Source organism: Oryzias latipes, chromosome 5, assembly GCF_053564925.1.
Source record: "Oryzias latipes strain Hd-rR chromosome 5, Olatipes_Hd-rR_3.1".
In the NCBI taxonomy this organism is placed as follows: Eukaryota; Metazoa; Chordata; class Actinopteri; order Beloniformes; family Adrianichthyidae; genus Oryzias; species Oryzias latipes.
Genome location: NC_136241.1, coordinates 27,837,426 through 27,857,836, shown reverse-complemented (window position 1 = coordinate 27,857,836; position 20,411 = coordinate 27,837,426). Strand labels below are relative to the sequence as shown.

The 20,411-nt window shown below is 40.5% G+C and overlaps 1 protein-coding gene across 1 annotated transcript; it reads right to left on the bottom strand.

Moving 5' to 3' along the window:
• Window positions 1–12,499: 12,499 nt before the first annotated feature.
• barx1 (BARX homeobox 1) lies at window positions 12,500–16,008 on the bottom strand. The gene is made up of 4 exons (XM_023955134.2): window positions 15,588–16,008; window positions 13,688–13,958; window positions 13,149–13,233; window positions 12,500–12,909 (listed from the first exon to the last, which is right to left on the bottom strand). The coding sequence occupies exons 1-4, from the start codon at window positions 15,787–15,789 to the stop codon at window positions 12,745–12,747; spliced, it is 723 nt and encodes a 240-aa protein (XP_023810902.1). The 5' UTR covers window positions 15,790–16,008; the 3' UTR covers window positions 12,500–12,744.
• Window positions 16,009–20,411: the final 4,403 nt, after the last annotated feature.

The window sequence follows — 20,411 nt, the reverse complement described above, 5'->3', positions numbered from 1 at the left end:
CAGCTCTCCCCTGACCCGAGATTTGGAGGTTCAATTCCTGGCCTTCATTGCCTACAAGTCATTGATACCTGTATTAGGACCCTAATTTTCCCTAATGATTGGATCGGAGTGTGAAGAATTCCAACTTGTAGTGCCCCAAAAAGCTTTGTTCACAAGCATGTGTTCACACGCCAATGGTGTTCACACTGGACAAGCAGGGAGGGGCTTCTTCTTCTTTTTTGACAGTTTACTAGCGTGTGTCCACCACCTACAGTTGAAAGAGGCTTGGTGCGAAATGTTAAAGCAGGTTGTTACGTCTCAGCTTCAGGCTTCGGACTGTAGTCGGAAACCGCTGAAGCCCCTAGTCCGTTCCCAGCTGGCCCACGAGTGGTAACAAAGTAAAATGGGACACTGTTACATCTGAACAGGGTCGGTAGCCTTTTATTTTCCACTTAACCCTTGTGCTATCTTAGATGACCCCACCCATGCGTTGACGTGTTATTCCTCCAATGACAAAGGTGGATAAAGGTGGAAAGATTTCATGTAATCCATGGACATCAGTGAAGATCACAAATCACTGAAGAAAAAAGGTTGAGCGCACTGTCTAGTGGGTCTAAATGACCCAACCCCCAATGTCAAAGTGCCTGAGATAGCACAAGGGTTACACACAACTGTCCATACAGCACAAACGTCTGCAATTTGGGTTTCACTGAGTCTAAAGCAAGGTCAAGGTTTGACCTGGTTCAACTTTTTTTTTTTTTTTTTAACTTGTCCTGTCCAACAGCTGGGCAGACAGACGAGAGCTGAGGGCCTCTTGTGTTGGACATATTTTGCTTTAACAAGAGGGGTTATTAATCTTCAGACAAACCAAAGGTATGTCTGAATAAACCCCTTTTGTAATTGAGGCCAAACTTTATTAATTTCAATCATGTCTGAAAATCTTGGGTGTTGGACCGGACGGAAAAGGAAAGAGGGGAAGAAGAGAGAGGGACGCCACCTGGTTCAACTTTTAATGTGTGTTCAATGGCTACACATTTTGTACGTGAAAACAGTCATAGAAACGTGTGAAACTACAGCATCTTTACATTGGAAATGGTAGCTTGATTGTGCGTTGCCGACAGCGGTGTGGACGTAGTTTAACCCTAGAGCACTATTGCCGGGTGATTTTCACGCGAGCAAAACTATTTACATGAATTTCAATGTGTCACGTGTACAGGAGTCTGTGCCTTCAGCAGGGAAGTCTCACATGTCCCAGGAAGGGGTGGACCAAAGACCAAGTTTCTAGTATCATTTTTTATTTCTTTAGGAATTTTTTGTTTGCACATTCCTAATTTTTCCGTCATTTTTGAGCATGGTTTTAGGAACTTCTTATGTTTTTCTTTTTCATTTTGTCACACATACACCACAGTTGAAAATAAAAGAAAACCACTCTAAATCATCATGTTTTGTAATGTTTTGATCTATTTTTTATTTTTTTAAATACTTTTGTTGGGTATATTTTATTGGGTAAAAATTACCCGGCAAAATGGATGGTGCTACTTTTTATAGCAAAAGTGTTCTAGGGTTAAGAAAAAGTGTGGTGAACAATGTGAGTGCTGCTGGTGTATGACAGGCACCCGGTCTGCTTGTGCTGCAGCAGCTCTCCTCTCCAGCTTCGTGAACTTTTTTCATCTTTGCAGCAAACCAAGCCATGACGCTGCAAACATTTAATTCAATTCAATTGTCTTTATGTAGCCCAATATCACAACAATAGTCGTCTAAATGGGCTTTCTAATGAACATGAAATCATAGAGAACATGAAGTCATACAATTCAATTGGTAATGGCTAAACGAAATCAAACATGACCTCAAACGGAAAGAGCTGCAGCTTCTGGATGAGCTGCTTCCTAAAGCAGGCCTGCTGTTATTGCTTGGCTAACTTCTAAATGTCTCCATGTTTCTGTGTGCACATGCCTCCTCCTCCTCCTCCACTTTTGGCTGTCCAGCACGCATTAGAACTGTCACCCCTTGTTATTGCATCCAAGGCCATCATAGACGATTTACCGCTCCTTGCGCCAGAAGTTTCTGATTGTTTTTACGTGCATATACCTAAGGCCAGGAAGGGAACACCTCCTTCATTTCAGAGGCACACATCTGGAAGACCATGAAGACTAGGTCTTCTTGTCCACGAGTTCCCAAGGCCCCGCTCTATTTTAATCCAAGCGGAATATTCCAAGAGCATGTAATCAAAGCTAATGAGAGAGAATTGGACCAACAACACAGGGCTGTAAAAACAATTGCCGGATATCGGGTAATGTGACTGTTTATTTGATGAGCTGTTCACATTATACAGCTATGGAATCTATTTAATGTTCAGAAATGCGTTTTGTGTCGCTGCAGCCTCCCCTCTCTTCCCTGAGTTCTGTCTTTCATGTTAGTTTAATCGATTCAAAATGCTGCATGATTTCAGTTAAATGATGCAGCTGCCGTCAGGCTGTCACAACATGAAGAATGACAAAGGCTTTTCTTGCACTCTTTTAAACTGGTGTACATGGGAATGGTGTGATGTAGGCCCACATGTCCTTCTAACAGGTTATCAATCACAGTCTGTCCCTGCCAGCTGCTGTTGGATTTTTGTTTGTATGGAAAGGAAAAGCGGCCAAGGAAATGTAGCTTTCAACCGTATCTCTACCCTCACGTCCTCACAGCTCACATTCACACATTTAAGCCAGATCTTATGTTTTTGTCAAATTTTGTGCAGCTTTTGAAAAGTAAAGTTGCAAACGAGGGTCATTTTCATCTTCATCTCCTTCACACCTGTCAGTTTGCAAAGCAGCCTGTAAACACACGTCTACCATTGTAGAACCAAAACTGAGCAATTTTTAGAGTAAAACATGTTACTTGCAGCACACATGACAAACAACAAGGCAAATCCTTATGTTGTTGAAGACGTCTACAAACAGCTGTTTTGTTCAAGCTGTGTTTTCTTATGAAACATCTATCTACATGTTCATTTCTATGCACCATAGAGAGGGCATGCAAAGGCAAGCATCAGGTCATCTGCATCAGTTTAACCAATCAGAGAGCAGCCAGCACATTCAGGAGATTTCCCACATAATTGTTCATGGCCCAGAAATTAAATGCAAAAGCAAAATCCATCCATCCATTTTCTAAAACCTGCTTAATCCTTTTGGAGGTCATGGCGTTGCTGGAGCCTATACTGTCACTTTAAGGCAAATGTGGGGTACACACTGGATGGTCCTCCAGGCTTTTACAGAGCCAGCAAAAGCTAAATGGAGAATCTAATTGGTTCAGCAAGTCTGATTGGAAAGTTGACAGGAAAGTTCAGTGGGGTTATAAAGATGGATATAGAACAAATATTAAGAAATATTACATTTTTCAGGCAAAAAAAGTTCTAACCATAGCTAATAATCGTGTGGTTTAATTCTTCTTAACTGTGTCATAATAATAATCCATCATTTAAGAAGAAACAATGCAATACCTATTAAAAAATTCAATGCTTTCCAATATGTGCACTGCGACAGATTGGAGACCCCTCCTTCGCCCAAATGCTGCCAGGACAGGCTCCGCCGACCTCTTGACCCCAGAAGGGACATAGCGGGTTAGAAAAATGGACAAAAAAAAAAAAAAAAAAAAAGAAAAATGGACAAATGAGTGCCTTTGCAATATCATTTATTTATTCATTGAATTATTGTTGTTGTAAGCTTTATTAATATTACACTGCACTAAGACACTAAGACATGTTTTCTTGAACTAAGATTATTTTGCCATTCAAAAAATTTCAAGGTAAGCTTTTCTTTTCCTTGCAAGACAGAAAAAAAAGACATTTTTGTTGTGTAAAGCTGTATTACTGTTGCACAGCACCTCCTGGTCCTCCTCCATTTAGTTCATCATATTGCATCTTTTGGTTTAGCATGTTCACGGGAGGATACAAAATCTTGAAAATTGGGCTGATGGTACAGTGAATTCACCAATGTTTAAGTCAAAATGTAGCCCCACACTATCAGGAGATAAGACACGTATGGAATGTTTTTTAAAAGATGATTTTTTAATCTACTCTTTGGTTTTCCTGTGCTAAATGAGTTCTGATTCATCCTGTGGCTTCAGAGTTTCCCTGAAAACATTGTGATTGGCATGATACCTGTCCAGACTCATGCACTGATCCAGGTTTGACCTGACTGTTGCAAAGCTTGTGTAACACAGGCTTAATGCCAGTTTTTTGTTAGTTTGGCACGTTGTACATGTCATTGAGTGTCCATTGTGCACCTAAAGGAGGAAACTCTGCGTTCAAGATCGAACTATGCCAAACAATCTCAGTCTTTACAAATAAAGTTAATCTCTGCAGAAGAATTCCAGCAGGTTGTGCTATAAAAAACGTGTTTGATCTTGAAGAGATTAAAAAAAGCTCTGTATGTTTACATTTGTAATCCGTTATTTTACCCCTGTGTGGCATGCATAGCTCATCCTCCAGCAGAGTTTGAGATTTAGAGCCTGTTTTTTTTCCTTTTCAATGGTATTTTACCTGCATGTTTGCAGTCATGGATAGTTCTACTGTACATGCATATATAACTGGAGGTGTACTTTTTGGGGAAGTTCTGCGGATGACTGCAGGAGAGAAATGTTGAAACTTTAACCACTTGCTGCTGCAGCTTCATCAGACCGGTTTCTGATCTAAAGAGGTTAAAGATTTGATGTGTTTGGGAAAATAAACCAGAGCAGAGCTTTCACAGCCATGCTGTGCAGACGGTAATACTTGGAACTCCAGCCAAAGTTAAATTGCTGCCTTGTCAGGTCTTACTTATGGAAGTGGGATTGATTTTCAAGCTGGATTAAGAAAGGAAAGGGGAGTTTCTGCTGTAATTGCAATATAATGAGCGTTTCACTGACCTTCTGCCACAGCTTGGCCATGTTTTTTTTATTTACTCATCCACCAAAGGGAATGACTCCATTAAACTGATGGAAAAAATGTGTCTCTCCGTCTCTGCAGGAATGCAACTTCTCCCAACAGCTGTCTCATTTTAAAGAGCATAAAGTCAGGGAATTGCCTGTCTCAGATCAATCACGCCGGATGACGTTTCCTGCTAACCGTGCTAACAGAGTGAAAGGGGCTCTGCAAGAACAGCATCATCTTGCTGGAGGAGGCCATGTTTATGTCTTCTAATGCCTTTTCCCATTAGCTGGACTCTGAGAGCTGCGATCTGATCCAAGGAAATCACCTGCCGAAGGAAACTCGACTTTAACACGTCTCCATTAGCTTGGAAATGCAGAGAGTGCCTGTGTGGTCCTGCTGGACGAGCTCACCAAAACAACATCTGACCGTGCTTTTTAAACATGTCTTCCAAATGCAGCCATCATTTGTGTCTGTGTGTGTGTAGGGGGCTGAGCTCAGGTAAACGCCAGGCTGAAGCCCAGGTATGCCTTGATGCATGCACAGAAAGATCAGACAGGATATGTGTGGGCACTGCGACCATCTTTTAAACTATTCTAAAAGCATTCCCAGAGGTTTTTAATTATGATTATGTCGTTTTTAGCCAAAATCCAAAAAACCTGTGTTGTTTCCTAGAACATACTTCATACAGAGCGGCAGGAGTTTGTCAGAAATTCGCCTCTGAGTTGTGGGCGGGATTACTGGTGTTGAGTAAACCTGCCTTCATTTCTCAGTCTCGCTTTGTTTACTCTCTCTCCCACTAGCTTTCAGCCCCTTACATCCCCAACATCACATTACTGGTGCAAAACTGGCAAGCCACATTGGAGCCATCCAGCCGTACAGTTTTGAGCCAGATGCCAGCTCGGACGAGGAAAACAAAGTGGTCGTCTGCAAGTAACAGAATGGAGCAGAGAGCTGTGGCCACAAAAAAGCTCTTTTTCTGAGAGCATTTTTTCGTCTGATCCTGATTCAAAAAAATTTGAACAAAAATACTCAGAAATGCAATTTTGAGCTTAATTTTCTTAAGATATGTCCTCCATTATAAGTAAAATGCTAAAAAAGAAAATTCTTTGGGGCGAATCTTTGAGGTCTTCATTTTATGTGTATATTTTACTTCAATACTCCAATTTATATTAAATTTACATTGTTAATATACATATACATATGTGTACATACACAACCTAATGTCCTATTTTTTTGCATGTTTGGATCCCCCTAAGTGTTTCGGATCTTTTTAAATATTAGATCAAGACAAGTAAACAAGAAAAAGGTGTTAATTACCTCGAGTAAAAAACTCCAAACCTTCAATCTTGTGTGTAATCTATGTAGATTTGTGGAAGTTGTTACATAAATTACATCCAGGGAAAACTGCCTCCCCATGGATATTATAATGTTCCAACTGTTCTTTCCAAATTAGAAAATGTGCCTTTAAAGTTTGAGCTCACATAAAACCTAACATTTGTTTATTTTGTCAGTGCGGCGGAGAGCTTTCTGAATGTGAAACACTGAGGACTTTATTCAAACTGAAAGCGCGGCTCTGCGGTTTGTCCCACCCCCTCGTTTCCCCCAGTACCCCCCCCCCCCCCCTCTTCAAAGTGCTGACAGCTGAGCTCAGTAATGAAGGGCAGTCGGGGGAGCCGTGTCGCTGAGCGCACCTTTGGAAGGGTTTTCGGGAGTTGGGATTCTGACGTCAGCAGGTCTGCCTCAGTCAGTCAGTCTGTCTGTGGTGAACAAACTGAGCTGCGATCCACCATCAGAGTTCAGGCCTTCGCTCTTCTGAAGTTACACAGATGACTCTGGCTTAGAAAACCATCGTCACAGCAGGGTTTTCTGGCCTGCTGCTCCCTGATGTGACCCCCCCCCGGTTCTGTTAGGGAGTCAAACGATGCTGGTTCCATTTTCAAACCACTTTCAGTTGAAACACTTTATTCCGCCCTCCACTCTCTTTGGATTTGGGCCAAACTGCTGCCTCCACTGCAGCTTGAGCACATTCAACATGAACACAAACCTGCTGCTGTCCCGCCCTGGAGCTCGTCTGTGCACAGTTCAAGGCTTGCAGCGGCCAACATTCAGTCCACCAGTTTCCTCAAGAGAAGTCAGACTCCTGCTTCCTCAAAGTCAATAAACTGAAAATGTGTCAGTGAAAGTGCTCAGAAGAAACTCATGAGGAGGCGAATTGTTAAAGTCTGGAGGAGATCTGGTTCGTTTCAGACACATCCACAAATCTGTGGATTCAATGCACATTTGCATCTGTTATGAAAGAAGCTTAAATGTCCGATACAAATCTGTGTGAGCAGAAATGTGCAACTGCATCAGTTACTTAAAAAAACAACGGCTACAAAAATCTTAATAATGAAGGCCAGCATTTTTCAACCAGTGTGAGTTGAGAGATGGTCAGGTGTGCCATGGGAAATCATTCAATTTCACCTCATTGTTTTGAAAAAAACATTAACCATATCAGGTCATGCAAACAGGCCCAGGTTTTTTGAACACTTAGTAGGCATGAATATGAAAGACCGTAAAATATTTGTTTTGTTCTTTGCGTTTATTCTTAGTCAAGATACTTTATTAGAATGACTGTATTTTGTTAATACAGACCGCAAAGTTTCCTTTTTAAAAAAATATATATATACGGTAGTTCCGATTGGTGGTGTGCCTTGTTGTTCTTATCAAGGAGAAAGTGTACCTTGGCTCAAAAAAGGTTGATTTATTCATTCTGAAAAGTTAAAAAGCAACAAGTGAGGGGGGACTGTCTCTTCTATTAATCCAGAAAAATCTTTCTGGATCATTGTTTTCAGTTCATTTGTCCTCACAATGAAGAAGCAGGATTCCATTGACTATATATGAGAACTGGACTGAGTGAGCGTAACGCCACCCATACAAAATGACTAAATTCCAGCTCTACTGAAATGAAGTCAATTCAGTCAACATGTTGGAGCCAGAAATCGTTCGTAAGCAGAGGTTGGTCCAAGTCGTTTTGAGTCATTGTTTCTATGGCAACAACTCTTGTCAGTTAGCAGTGAGCTTGTTGGAAGTCAACACCTTCACATACTTTGAATGAGGGCTTCACAAAATCTGTCAAACGTTTCAGATGTTGGACATGGGGGCCCGCCGGTGCCACATAGTTTTATTGAGGTATCTTGTTGATCAGCTTATAGCTTAAATAAATTGCACTACAGAATAAAATATCATAAAAACACGAGGATTATCAAGAACATGTTAAAATAAAGGTAGCAGAGCAATAATGGTTGTTCTGACAAATAAATTGACTGAGTAATAGCTTTGAATTGCTCTTTAGAATCCATGGGATGTTTTGGCTACTTCCTGCTTCCTCTTTGGTACTCCAGAGGGGAGGGGTCACTCAGTGTAGTTCGCAGATACGGTCAATGGGGTATTTCTTGGACATTGGAAGTCCCAGAGGTTCCACAAAAACAGCTTCAAAATAAAAGCATGAACTCAGTTCTTTGTTATAGCTCGTGATGCTTAGTGGGCTGACTGCAGTCGTACGGATTCTCTTTGGGCATCCAGTCACTTGTGTTTCCATTAAAGCTGACACTGACAGGTAATGCCGACCCCTTCCCTCCCCTCCAGCTGTGAAGCAGTGAGGCAGAGAGAGTGAATGTGGAGCTGCAGGATAATTGGGATCAAACGCCATATGTGCAGTTTTGGCTCAAACCTCAGATTAATCAGGGTCTTTTAATCGAGGGGAAGGGTTCCTGTGTGGGTGGGGGCAGCTGCTTGACTCACTCGCACCCAGGATCCTTCCAGGCCCAGGGTCGGCCTAAGCATGGACTATTTGACTCTGAATGCCCCCCCTTCATGGTTCAGCCGCACGGATGATCCAAAGCTGCTGACTCCTGGCTGCTGACTCCTCCTCTGATTGCAATTTATGTCGGAAACCATCACTGTCTTGTGGGAGGCGTGGGGGGTTGGGTGCATGTGAAGCCATCACAGTCCGGCCTTCTGCAGGTTTAATCGTTATTGTGGAGGGAAGGCTGCCACCCATTTTCAGCTGGTAAAGTTTTTAAAATGTTCTGCTTCCTGAAAGTCTTATGAGTTTGGCAAAAACTCCAATAAAAGAAAGCAGGAAATCCCTGACCCCGAAGACTGCTCCAACAGGAGGAGCGTGCACGGATGTCCGTGCGCAGACGTTCAGCTCACCTAGATTGTTGACTTTAGCTCAGAGGAAATATTAAAGAGTTCATGTAGAGAAGAATAATCTAACAGAAAATGGAAGCTTTATAAGGAGGAATCACAACATCACAATCAGACAGTTGAACAAACTGAATCTACCAGACAGTTTAGAGTTTTATGAACGTTATGGAAAAGGTGGTTAGGTAAAAGTGGAAATCTTTATCTCATTATTAATCAGTATTTTTTGTGTGAGCTGTCATTAAAATTAGTGATTTTGTTTTAATTTTCATGCTTTTGGTTGTTGTAGTACCCCTGTAGAGAAAACATATTTTACACCCCCCCCCCCCACCCCCCCCCCACACACACACACAAACACTCTGGGGCAACCAGGAAATAAGTCAATAGCTGTGTCCGAATTCCCATCCTAAGCCTAACCACTAAAAAACTTTATTGTGGGGGACTTTAGTACACTAGGTTCTCAAAGCAATTCAGACATCTTGCTCACTACTTTTTTTTTTAACAGCGAATATGACATAATCAATTTAACGAAGTGAAAATCTCATTGATATGAGCGTTTTGTGATGACCATTTATGAATCCACTGAGTTCTGAAGATGAAAATGTTGATATTTTAAAAAATACATTTAAATACATTTTCTTTGCAAAAACATTTCAAATGCAAAGCATTGTGGTCTATATTCGTCAATCTAGTGAGCATCAATGCACGCTGGTTTTTCGCAGAGACTTCTGGGAAATTTCTAGGGCACTCTATTTTGGAATTGTAGATTCAGGCAGCACTACAAAATGGTTAACGCACTATATAGTGAACTATGTAGTAGGAGGGAATTCGGACACAACCAATAGTTCTTTAAATTTGAAAAACAAAAAACTGCCAGTTGGTAATAAATGGTCTCACGAAGAATTTTACAAAAAATGTTATTACACGTTTTATTAAGCTAAGATTATTTTGCTATTTATTTTCTTAAACAGACATGTGAGACATAAGAAAATAAAATTGTGTCAATAAAAAAACGTTTTCTAAGACTTATTTTCATTGATGTTTATTATTTTTTAGTTAGTTTTTAAATAATCAACTGATGTGAAGCGTTGAATAGAATGGGGAGGGGCAAAACTGAGGAAGAGAAGGGTTGTGTTAACTGCAGATCTCTTTCTTACTGACTTAAAATACAGTTCAGAAAGAGTCAGAATCTTCCTGTGGTGTCAGTGCAGAGATTTTTATTGCATTTTTTCTTATAATTCAGAAATGATTGTGGCTTTATCCCTAGAAAGGTTAGAAGCAAACTGTAGGTTGTGCAGAATTCAAATGGCCTCGCCTCAATTTTCTTCAGGAAATATGCAGATGTCACTGAAACAGTTTTACACAAAAGTGTCTGCTGTGAGCCTCTGAAGATATTTTACTATAGATGAGAGAGACTTTCCTGCAGCTCAATCCCAGCTCAAACTGATTTCAGCAGTATCCTTATTGAGGTTGGCTCACTTCACAGCAGTTTTAAAATTTCTGCACTGGCTACAGAATCCCTTTCTACACTCTTTGGCATTCTCATTTACTGCTTTTTCTCCTGAACTGCAGTTTTCTGAGTCTGTAACCTACTTTCATTAATGTGGGCCTTCTCTGTAGAGCTGAAAGTCTGATGACTTCATCTATTGAGGAGATTAAAAAAGGCTCAAAACTCAAATCTTTTTAAAACTCAATTTGTATGTTTATTTATGTATTTTTAAAGAATATACATATCATATTTGGTTTTTCTGCTAATCTCTGTCATTTGCTTATTTTTTTAAGGCTTTAAGTTTAATGCTTATAATTGAATGGAGGGTTTTGCCAATGGCATTTTAGAATTACCTTTTTGTTTTATGTAAAGTTCAATGTTTGGTTGGGATCGCTTTTTCTTTGTTATTTTTGTTCCGTGTGTGACTACTACAAAAGTGTGTGAGTTCAAACGTCACTTTCAATTTTTTTGTGTTGCAGAATCTGTATAAAACGAACTGTAAATAAAGGTTGATTTGAATCTTGAAGTAAAGAGAGATTCACTCCAAACTCGTGCAGGGTGTTTAGACATGTTTTAAATAAATGATCAAATAATATCTGAACTATTTCCCTTCAACTAACAATTAAAAAAACAAATGTCATTATACAAAAATGATAGTTTTTGTCAATTTGTCCAGACTCCTCGTTGATAATCTCTGATATCAACGACAACAATCTTTTCAGGTTTCACTGAAACCAACCAGACGCCAGTGATCTTTGCACGCGCTTTTCTCACACGGGCACAGCCGCGAGCGCAAAGACCAGCAGCACACAGATTTAGAGGAGGGAACTTCGTCAACTGACAATGGCGGACGAATTATGATGCTCATGCAAAACGAAGTCATAAAAACGGCATTATATTGTGAATAATAATAATAATAATAATAATAATAATAATAATAATAATAATAATAATAATAATAATAATAATAATAACAATCCAAAACTGCAATCAGACTTCTAAAGGTTATAAAAAGACTTATAACGCACCGCGCGCAATTATAAAGCTACACAAAAGCAAGAAACTTAATTTTAATATATCATCGTTCTAGCTAAATAAGTAATTTTACTTATTGTTTTTATTGTTCAAAAATGTTAAACATGTTGGAGGTTTCGAACAAAAACTTTTGGGAAATTCATTTGAGTTTTTTCCGTTATGACTGGAAGCTCTGTGAGTTTAAAATGTCAGTCAGTTCCCCCTCAAATGGTTGTCGGTATGATAAAATTGTGTTTTTCTTTCTTCTTCTTTTTAAATTATTGGATTTTTCATCTTGAGACACGCATCTCTTGTGTTCAGATTTGCGTGCTGATGCGCCACTGAGTCGCAAAACAGGAAAAGGCTGAAGCTAAAAAGTCTTTTTCAGTCAGAGGACATCCAAAGAAAAATTAAATTCATATATTTTCATCTCTGTTGAATCATTAAAATGTTTTTTCCTCCATAAATTCGATTGACTTTGACCTGCATCTTTACCAGCTGGCTCAGCTCGAGTCAGGCCGGCTGCCATGCGCGCGCGCGCACACACACGGGAGGATCATTTTTAAAGACCGACACATTTTACAGCAAGAAGCAGGAGCCCATCCCTCTGAGCTGTCACAACTCAAAAGTCATCAAGTCTACGCTTCAGTGAGCTGATGCTGAATGCAGAGAAATGAAAAAAGGTGTAAAAAGCAAACATGCAGAAGAATTTTCTTCTCTTTCACCGTTTCAGAGCAAAGCTGCAGGCTGATCTTCAAACTCTCTGTAAATCCAAACCGAAGGCAGAACCTCCTCCTCTCTTCTCCTCCAAAACCATCAGAACCAGAAAAGCTAAACATCGCTCTAGATCAGAACTTCCCTGAACCGAGGAGCACCCACTTTCTCTACCAGGCGGCAAAAACATCTGGGCACATGTGACCTTCAGTGAACAACAGGAGTAGTGAAAATATATTTAATAATTAAGTTGCATATTACACAAAAGAGGAATGCATGAACAGATAAGGCTGGAGGAGGGACAGACCTGCTGCAGCAGTCTTTTCCTCAAAAGTCCATCGTGACAGGCACGCAGGTGCTTCTGCTCCCTGCAAGGGCCTGCAGCTCTTTAAGGAGGGGCGCTCGCTTCAATTTGTCCACACATGCCGAGTGTCCCACATGTCCCAGAATTGTGGGAAAAGGAGGGGGGTCACTCCTCCTGAGTGTTCTCCTGGGAGCTGGAGGCCTCAGATTGACGGTCCGTCTCTGCTGCAGACCGGTCCTGCTCTGAAAGCTGCTCACTGCTGGGGATGGAGTTCTTCTTTGGACGACCTTTGGGCTTTGTGGGGGATTCCAGACCCCCACCTTGCAGAACCTGAGGGATGCATGAGTGTGAGTGTAAATTTAACTTTCCTTTTTAATTTAATTTAATTTTTTGTAACATAAACCATTTTTAAAGGTGAAAACAAGCTTGTTTTAATCTGATGTGACCTCCTGGCCTGGAGGTATTGTCCAAATGTGTACAAATAAATAAAAATAACTTCAGGTTCAATTTAAATTTTCATTTGTCAAAATATTTGTAGCGTGTGAGATGGTAGCTGAAGTCACACTCACCATTTTCTTCCACTTCATCCTTCTGTTCTGGTACCAGGTCTTCACCTGCAGCTGACTGAGGCCCAGAGACTCCGCCAGGTCTATCCTGGGGTGGTGGTGGTGGTGGGAGGGGGGCAGAACAGCAGACCATCATTCACGAACAAAGCAGAAAACAATTTGTATTTCAGGCAAATCCAAAGTAAAAACGATCAAACGACTTTATAATCTGAGCTTCAATGTTTGACGTTAGCATCTTGATTTTTTAATATGCTGCAAATCGATTGAAAAGCTATCAAAATAAGATTATTGTTTAAGTAACATTTTTTTAAAGTTTACCCTACTGTCAAAATATTTTTGTTTAAATTAATAAATTGTATTTATTTATTTATTTATTTATTTATTTGCTTGTTTATTTGTTTGTTTGTGCATTTATTTTCAAAAGAGTAAAAAAATAAAGAAAGAATAGACTGTCCTAGCAGCAGTGAGTTAACAGTTATGCAGAATGGTTGTTTTTCTTATTGCATGCAGAAAGGAACCTCTGCGCTCCACGCGGGACTCACCTGTCGGGCGTGGACAGGTACTTCTGCTTCTCGAAGCGCTTCTCCAGACCCATCAGCTGCAGCTCCGTGAACACAGTGCGGCTCCGGCGGCCCTTCTTGCTCTTGCTGCCGCCGTCGTGCTCCAGCTTCCCGCGCAGGTGCAGGTCCAGCGGGAGGTGGTGCGACGCGACCTGCAGGCCCGGCCCGGCGGACAGAAGCGGCGAGCCGAGCGGGGAGCAGGACAGCGGAGACACGGGGAACTTCAGGAGGCCGGCCTGGTCCGCTTTCAGCACTGATCCCAGAAGACACAGACACGCAGGCGTGAAGGAGGACTCATGCGGCACGGAGACACGCAATAATGTCGGGAAAACTTGCGAACTAAGACAATAAGTCAGACTTCAACAGCTTTAGGGTTTTAGCAATAACATTTGATCCCACGAGTAGCCCAACTTAGATCATGTCACCCCTTCAAGCAAAGTCATACCATAAAAAAATCATTCTAAGACCCTGCTCCATGTTCATTTAACGTTTTATCCTGTTGTTTAGTTTTTCAAATTTAGAATTAGTGTTTTAGGGCCTATGTGAATTCTTCTGTATGTCTTATTTTTATGGTATTGACATTTGGACCTCGACTCTGTTATTCTATTCTATTCTATTCTATTCTATTCTTTCCCGTTTTCCCCTAAATATTAGGAGCGATTTCAGCCTCCGTGGAGCTTTGATTTAACCCCAGAAACTCAAAGTTTGAACCGAAACTTTGGACGTTTTGATATTTACAGTCAGTGACGATATTATTATTTATACCAGTCTCCAGGCTGCAGATACTGGAATGGACGCCTTTAAGCCCTTAAATTCTTGAACTTTTAAGTTTATAATTTATGTTTTGACATTTGGACTATGAATCTGTCATTAAAATTCTATTATATTCTATCCATTAACAATTTAAATGAAAATGAAAAGCAGCCCTTAAGCTGCAGCTGACCTCAAAACGCGTTTTGAAGAATTTAAACTAAAGGTCAGAATACACAAAAAACTCAATTAAGTAGACATGAAGCAAGACTTATGAATTATAAGTCACCGTTTCATTCTTGATTTAAATGTTTTTCCCCTCAAAAAATGTAATATAAATTCCTCAGACAAATGCGTAAAGTTTCAAAAGTTTATTTTAGCTGAACTCTACACACTAAAAACTCCAGAGTTAAAAATAACCTCAGACTTGGTTTGTTCTTAACTCAACTCTGAGGTTAAAAAGGGACTACGTTTTTTCTGGGTTATTAACTCAGGAAAAAAATAACTTGGACTTAACACTTGGATTTAAACGAAGCCACTATAACCCCCAAATTCTTTATGCTTTCAAGTTAGCCCAAAGATGTATCCTAACAGGACTAATCTAAGAAATGGGTTGAAGAGAAAAAAACCACGTGTTTTGAGAGTGAAAGAGACCCGCAGATACGCTGCGCGTGCTGCGGCCTCCGCACTGACCCGCAGAGTTCACGCAGAAGAATGGAATCGGACCTGCAGCAGAAAGATGGAACCGCTGAACCCAGAGCTTCTTCGTGTCTTTTTTTTTCTCCAGAAGTAGCAGCTCAGAGTTCTTCATTGGTAAAATAAAACTAAACTGTCAATTCATCCTAAATAATATCCAACCAATGTATCTGTTAATATAAGTTAAGAAAACCATTTTATAGCTGGTTTAATTATATATGTCCAAATGCATTTTGAAAGTCACTTTGAATAAATGAAGTTTTCAAATTTTTAAATCAATGTTTTGTGTTTCATTGACTAGTAATAATTAATGCAAATGTTGCATTTATTTCACCACTTATTATTATTATTATTATTATTATTATTATTATTACTACTATTATTATTATTATTATTATTAATTGTTATTATTATTATTATTGCTCCCTCCCCTCACCGAGCTGGCTGTGAAAGGGCCGCGCGGACAGCAGGGCCTGCACCCCGAACTTGAGGAGCTCCCCGGCCGGGACGGGCGCTTTGTGCTCCGGGTGTTCGGTGAGGATCTCCTCGATCATGAAGCTCCGGTACCGGTGAGTTCTGAGGTCCGGGTGGACGTCCGGAGGGTAGAACCGCGCCGACATGTCCAGAGGATGCTGCATGGTGACGGACACGAAGGGGAGCTCCTCAGCGGCACGAGCCGCAGGTCATGTCCCGCGCGGGTGTCCGTGCGAGCAGCGGCGCCTCTCTGCCAGGGTCACTAATGTCCAGATCCCGCTCTCCCGGAACAAATACGTCCAAAATCCAAGAATCCCAGCGCGTGCATGCCCACTCGGGGTCTTCGTGTGCGACGGGAGGATGAGAAGCGCGGCTCGTCTCTGCAGACTGAGACGGAGGCGAGAACGACGTCCGCTGACTGGGTCCAAAAGAGGCTCCGCCCACTTCCAGGCTTTTCGCAGCAACGAGATGCACCCGGAGGCACGCGCGCGCGCTCAATGGAAATCAGTTAAAACACCCAAAATGTTCCTGCAGAACAGAATCTTGAAACCACTCACGCAAACTTTCTACATCATCTTGAAATCACGTGACCGTGTCCACGCCCAGAGTTGAACTCTAGCGCGCAGGTCTGCTCATCACTGAGTTCAGCAGCAGCATTCAAAGCAAATATAAAGATTTTCGTGACTTTTCCCACTTGATCCTGCCCCGCGTGGGATAAAAATAATCTTTATTTTTTTTTTTACGTTACGTCTGTTGTTGCATGAATCTACTGCATCAATCTCAGAGATGACGTGCTTTGACTCTAAAACAAACATTTGGAAAATGTAATCCTAATCTGGATGAATTAGGTCGAAAAACAAAAAATCATACGTCAAAAAGAAAATGTTTGATTTCTCAAGATGATCTCTTATTTATCTATTTATTTATTTAATTTAGTTTAAACCCCCCCCCCTCTCTCTATATTTACATATATACACATAGATAGGTGGTGGCTATCTTCCACTTCTTCCACTTTCGGCTTTTCCCATCAGGGGTCGCCACAGCGAACAAGTCGCATGGTAAATTTGGCAATGTTTTACGCCGGATGCCCTTCCTGACGCAACCTTCTCAAACCGGGCTTGGAACCGGCACAGAGGTAGAGAAGGGAACAGGGAGCAGCCCGGAGTCGAACCCTGGTTTCACGGACGGAAGGCGCCGCAAACCAGCACGAGCTAAACCGGCTCCGGCTCCGGCTCCGGTGATAGGTGGTGGCTATATCAACTAGAAATAACTGTCTAGAACGTAGACTGAAAACAGTTTTGACACTGGGAAAAGGAGAGAAAAAAGTAAATAAAATTTACACAAAAGCATGAATGTTTTTTTATCTGCAGGAAGCTGACTTTTATTACATTCGTGATGGATTTTTAAAATCCAAAATCACGACAATCTATTTTTCCCCAAGTGTGAACTCCTAACTCAGGATAACTGCACGTTTTTTGAGGCGCATGCGCTTTACAGTCCCTGGACCCATCCCTGCAAAGAGACTAGGCTGGAGTATTAGGAACAAAGTTGGAGCTCTACTAAAAACAGAATCTCTTAAATCTAAGATAAAAGAGTGTTTTCACAGTTTACAGCAGCCTACCGCGTTACTTTACGCACTTCTGACTGCTGAGCTGAACAAAGCGGGTCACAGCAGCTGAGGCTGAACCTCCTCAGAGGCCGACCTGCTCTGGGTTTGGATTCTGAAGCGTTAGCAGAAGAACACAACGGAAAATCCACAAAATGCGTTATGTAATTATTAAATTTGAAAGCATCCGTGCACTTGTTTTTTATTTTAATGGATAATCATAAGATTTATTTCAAACGATTTAATATTTTGATATATCTTTCAGGTGCATGAACTCTTTTCACTTTTATATTAAAACTGCTGAACTCATTCAGCTCCACTGCTGTGAAATGACTGTGCTTTGTGTGTTTGTTGAATAATTTATAAAAACTCGTTTTATAAATTATATTTTTGTAAAAAGAACAAACAAAACTCAGCTGCTTGAATATATAAATTAATACATTTTCTCTTCCCTACTGCTTTTTGAATAGAAAGTCTTAACAGCCGCGGAGCTTGGGTGGCTAAAGGAGCGATTTTCTGTCTGCCAAATTGCTCATGGAAGAAAGTTAAAGCCGCTGGAAGGTGGTAAAATCCAATGAGTTTTAAAATTCATTGGTGAATTCCCGCGCATCATGTTTGCTGACACCAGCGGGCAGTGTCTCCCTCTGGTGGTCATTCCGCATACAGCCGAAAAAAGGGGATATACGACTTACCCTCTATCTGCTCATATATTTGTCTATAATATTCTACATAAGGATATTTTCTCTTTTTTCAACAATCAACATTTCATAGTAATTAATTTGATATTTAATCATTTTTGTTCATCCATTTTGTTTTGTAAGAGCAGTTTCTCTTCAAGTTTGATAGGTAATTGTTTAATGTCAGAACATTGATTTTATTGGTTGTATTAATTCTGCACACTGACACACATTTCTTAACCCTTGTGCTATCCTATGACCCCACCCTTACATTGACGTGTTCTCCCTACAATGACAAAGGTGGAAAAAGGTGAAAAGGATTTCAAGTAATCCATGGATCAGTGAAAATCACAAATCATTGGAGAAAAAAGGTTCTTGTGGGTCTAGATGAACCAACTCCCAATGTTAAAGTGCCTAGCATACCACAAGGGTCAATGGTTCAAAAATACTGTTTCCTCTCAGAGAGCAATCTCCATGGCTTTGTGTAACTAGTTTCTGAATATTATGAGGTAAAACATTACTACTAGCTTGAGGAATTTTACAGTATAAAAATAAACTGAATCAAATTTCTTTTTAGTAATTTGGAGGTTAGAAATAACATGTTGGAATGGTCAAAGTATCCAACATTATGAATAGTTTTCATAGAACGTTTTTGCAGATTGAAGAGGGACTGTAGCCTACTGGTGGCCACAGGTGGATTTCCATGTAGAGGTGCACTTAAGCGTTCCTCAAAACATAACGTTGAAAAGATTCTTCCTCTGCTTTCAATTTTCATTTAGGTGGTCCATCAGTGACTTCCCCAGGCCAACCAGCAGTAGAAAACACACCATATGACATCTTCAAACCAATTTGGTCTCCATTAGTCAATATGTGCATGTTAAATGCTAATTCTTCATTTTAATTTATCGTGGGCTAAAATGACATCATGACAACGACATCAAGTGATGTCATAATAGGGTGTGGTTGCATCCTGAAACCACACCTCAGTTATGACATCAAGTGATGTCATAATCATGTGAAGTGATGTGATTTCAGGATGCAATCTTAATGTAAAATGACACGTGACTACATCATCACTTATTGTCATGACGCCATGATAACAAGTGATGATGAAGTAACGCATCATTTTACATTAAATCTTTACTCTGGAAAAGTTTACATATATGACTGAAACTTCAACCAGACTTGGATATTTCACTTTTAAGATAGCGCACGGCTTCAAAATGGAAAGTAACAGAAAGCCTGCAAGGAAAGAAGTGAGGGCTGGTAAAAGCATGCCGGGGGCCGTTAAGAAAAAGCCTGAACCCCGGGTGAAACAGACAGAAGGAGAGAAAAACTCAGGAATGAAAAGTGAAACAGAAAGGGAGAAGACTTTGGAAATGGGATGTGAAACAGATCCATCACAAAGTGACCGTTCAGTGCAGCTGCTGGAAAAGCACAAAAAATTGTGCAATGAGGTATGCCAGCAGATGGTCATGGAGAATCTGGACATTTACACAAAGCACATTGGCAAAATAGGTGAAGAAAATGGCAGGCTCCAACTAAGGAATGAAGAACTCGAGGCAAAATACAATGAGTGTCTTCAAACTTGTGAAAGATTGAAGGAAGGCCTTCCAGATTTACAAAGAGATGCATTTAAACTTCGAGCGGAGACAAGAAATCTGGAAGAGCAATTAAGTGAAATGAAACTGAACTGCACAAAAGAAGTCGAAAACATTAGTTGTATCATGACGAAACAAGTGGAAAACCTGCAGACACAGTTTGAAAATGCTCTTTTAGAAGTGATAGATGAGAAAGATAAGGAGATCAATGACAGTCAAGCTGAATACGCTGAAAAGGTTGTAACTCTTAACAAAAGTTTTCAGACGGAAAAACTTGCACTGAGAAAGAAAAATAAGGAGCAAGAAGTGGTCATAAAGAATTTGAAAAATTTAGTTGCAAAGAAAGATCGAGACTTCTCTGAATTGCAAAAGGAAGCTTCCAGAAGACTTGCTGAAAAGGATCAATGCAACAATGAATGGTCTGAGGAGAACGAGGAGTTGACTTTGGAAATTGCAAAGTTAAAAGATAAGATTTCCAAATTAGAGCAACCCACAAAGGTTGAAGTGGCTCTAAAGGACCAGGAGATTTTACGTTTGAATGAACTTCTCAGCCAACAAGAAAAAAATATTCGGTCTTTACAGCAAGAAAAAATGAAGCTCCAAACAGAAAATTTTGCCAGCAACGCTTACAGAATGTTTTTAGAGTTAAGGATCTCTAAACAAGCTAAAAGGATATCAAACAATGACTCTAAGCATGCACAGGATTTAGAAGAGCATGAAAAAAACAAAGCGTTTTTGGCAACTAAAATACAGGATTTGGAAGAACAATTGAAAACACTTGCGGATATAAACGACAAATTGGATCTCCGCTTGTCAGAAGCAAAGTCAACGGAAGGGGACATGCTTTCCAAGTTTCAAAACCTGGAAGGGATGTTGCAAAACTGCCTGCAAGACATCAACAA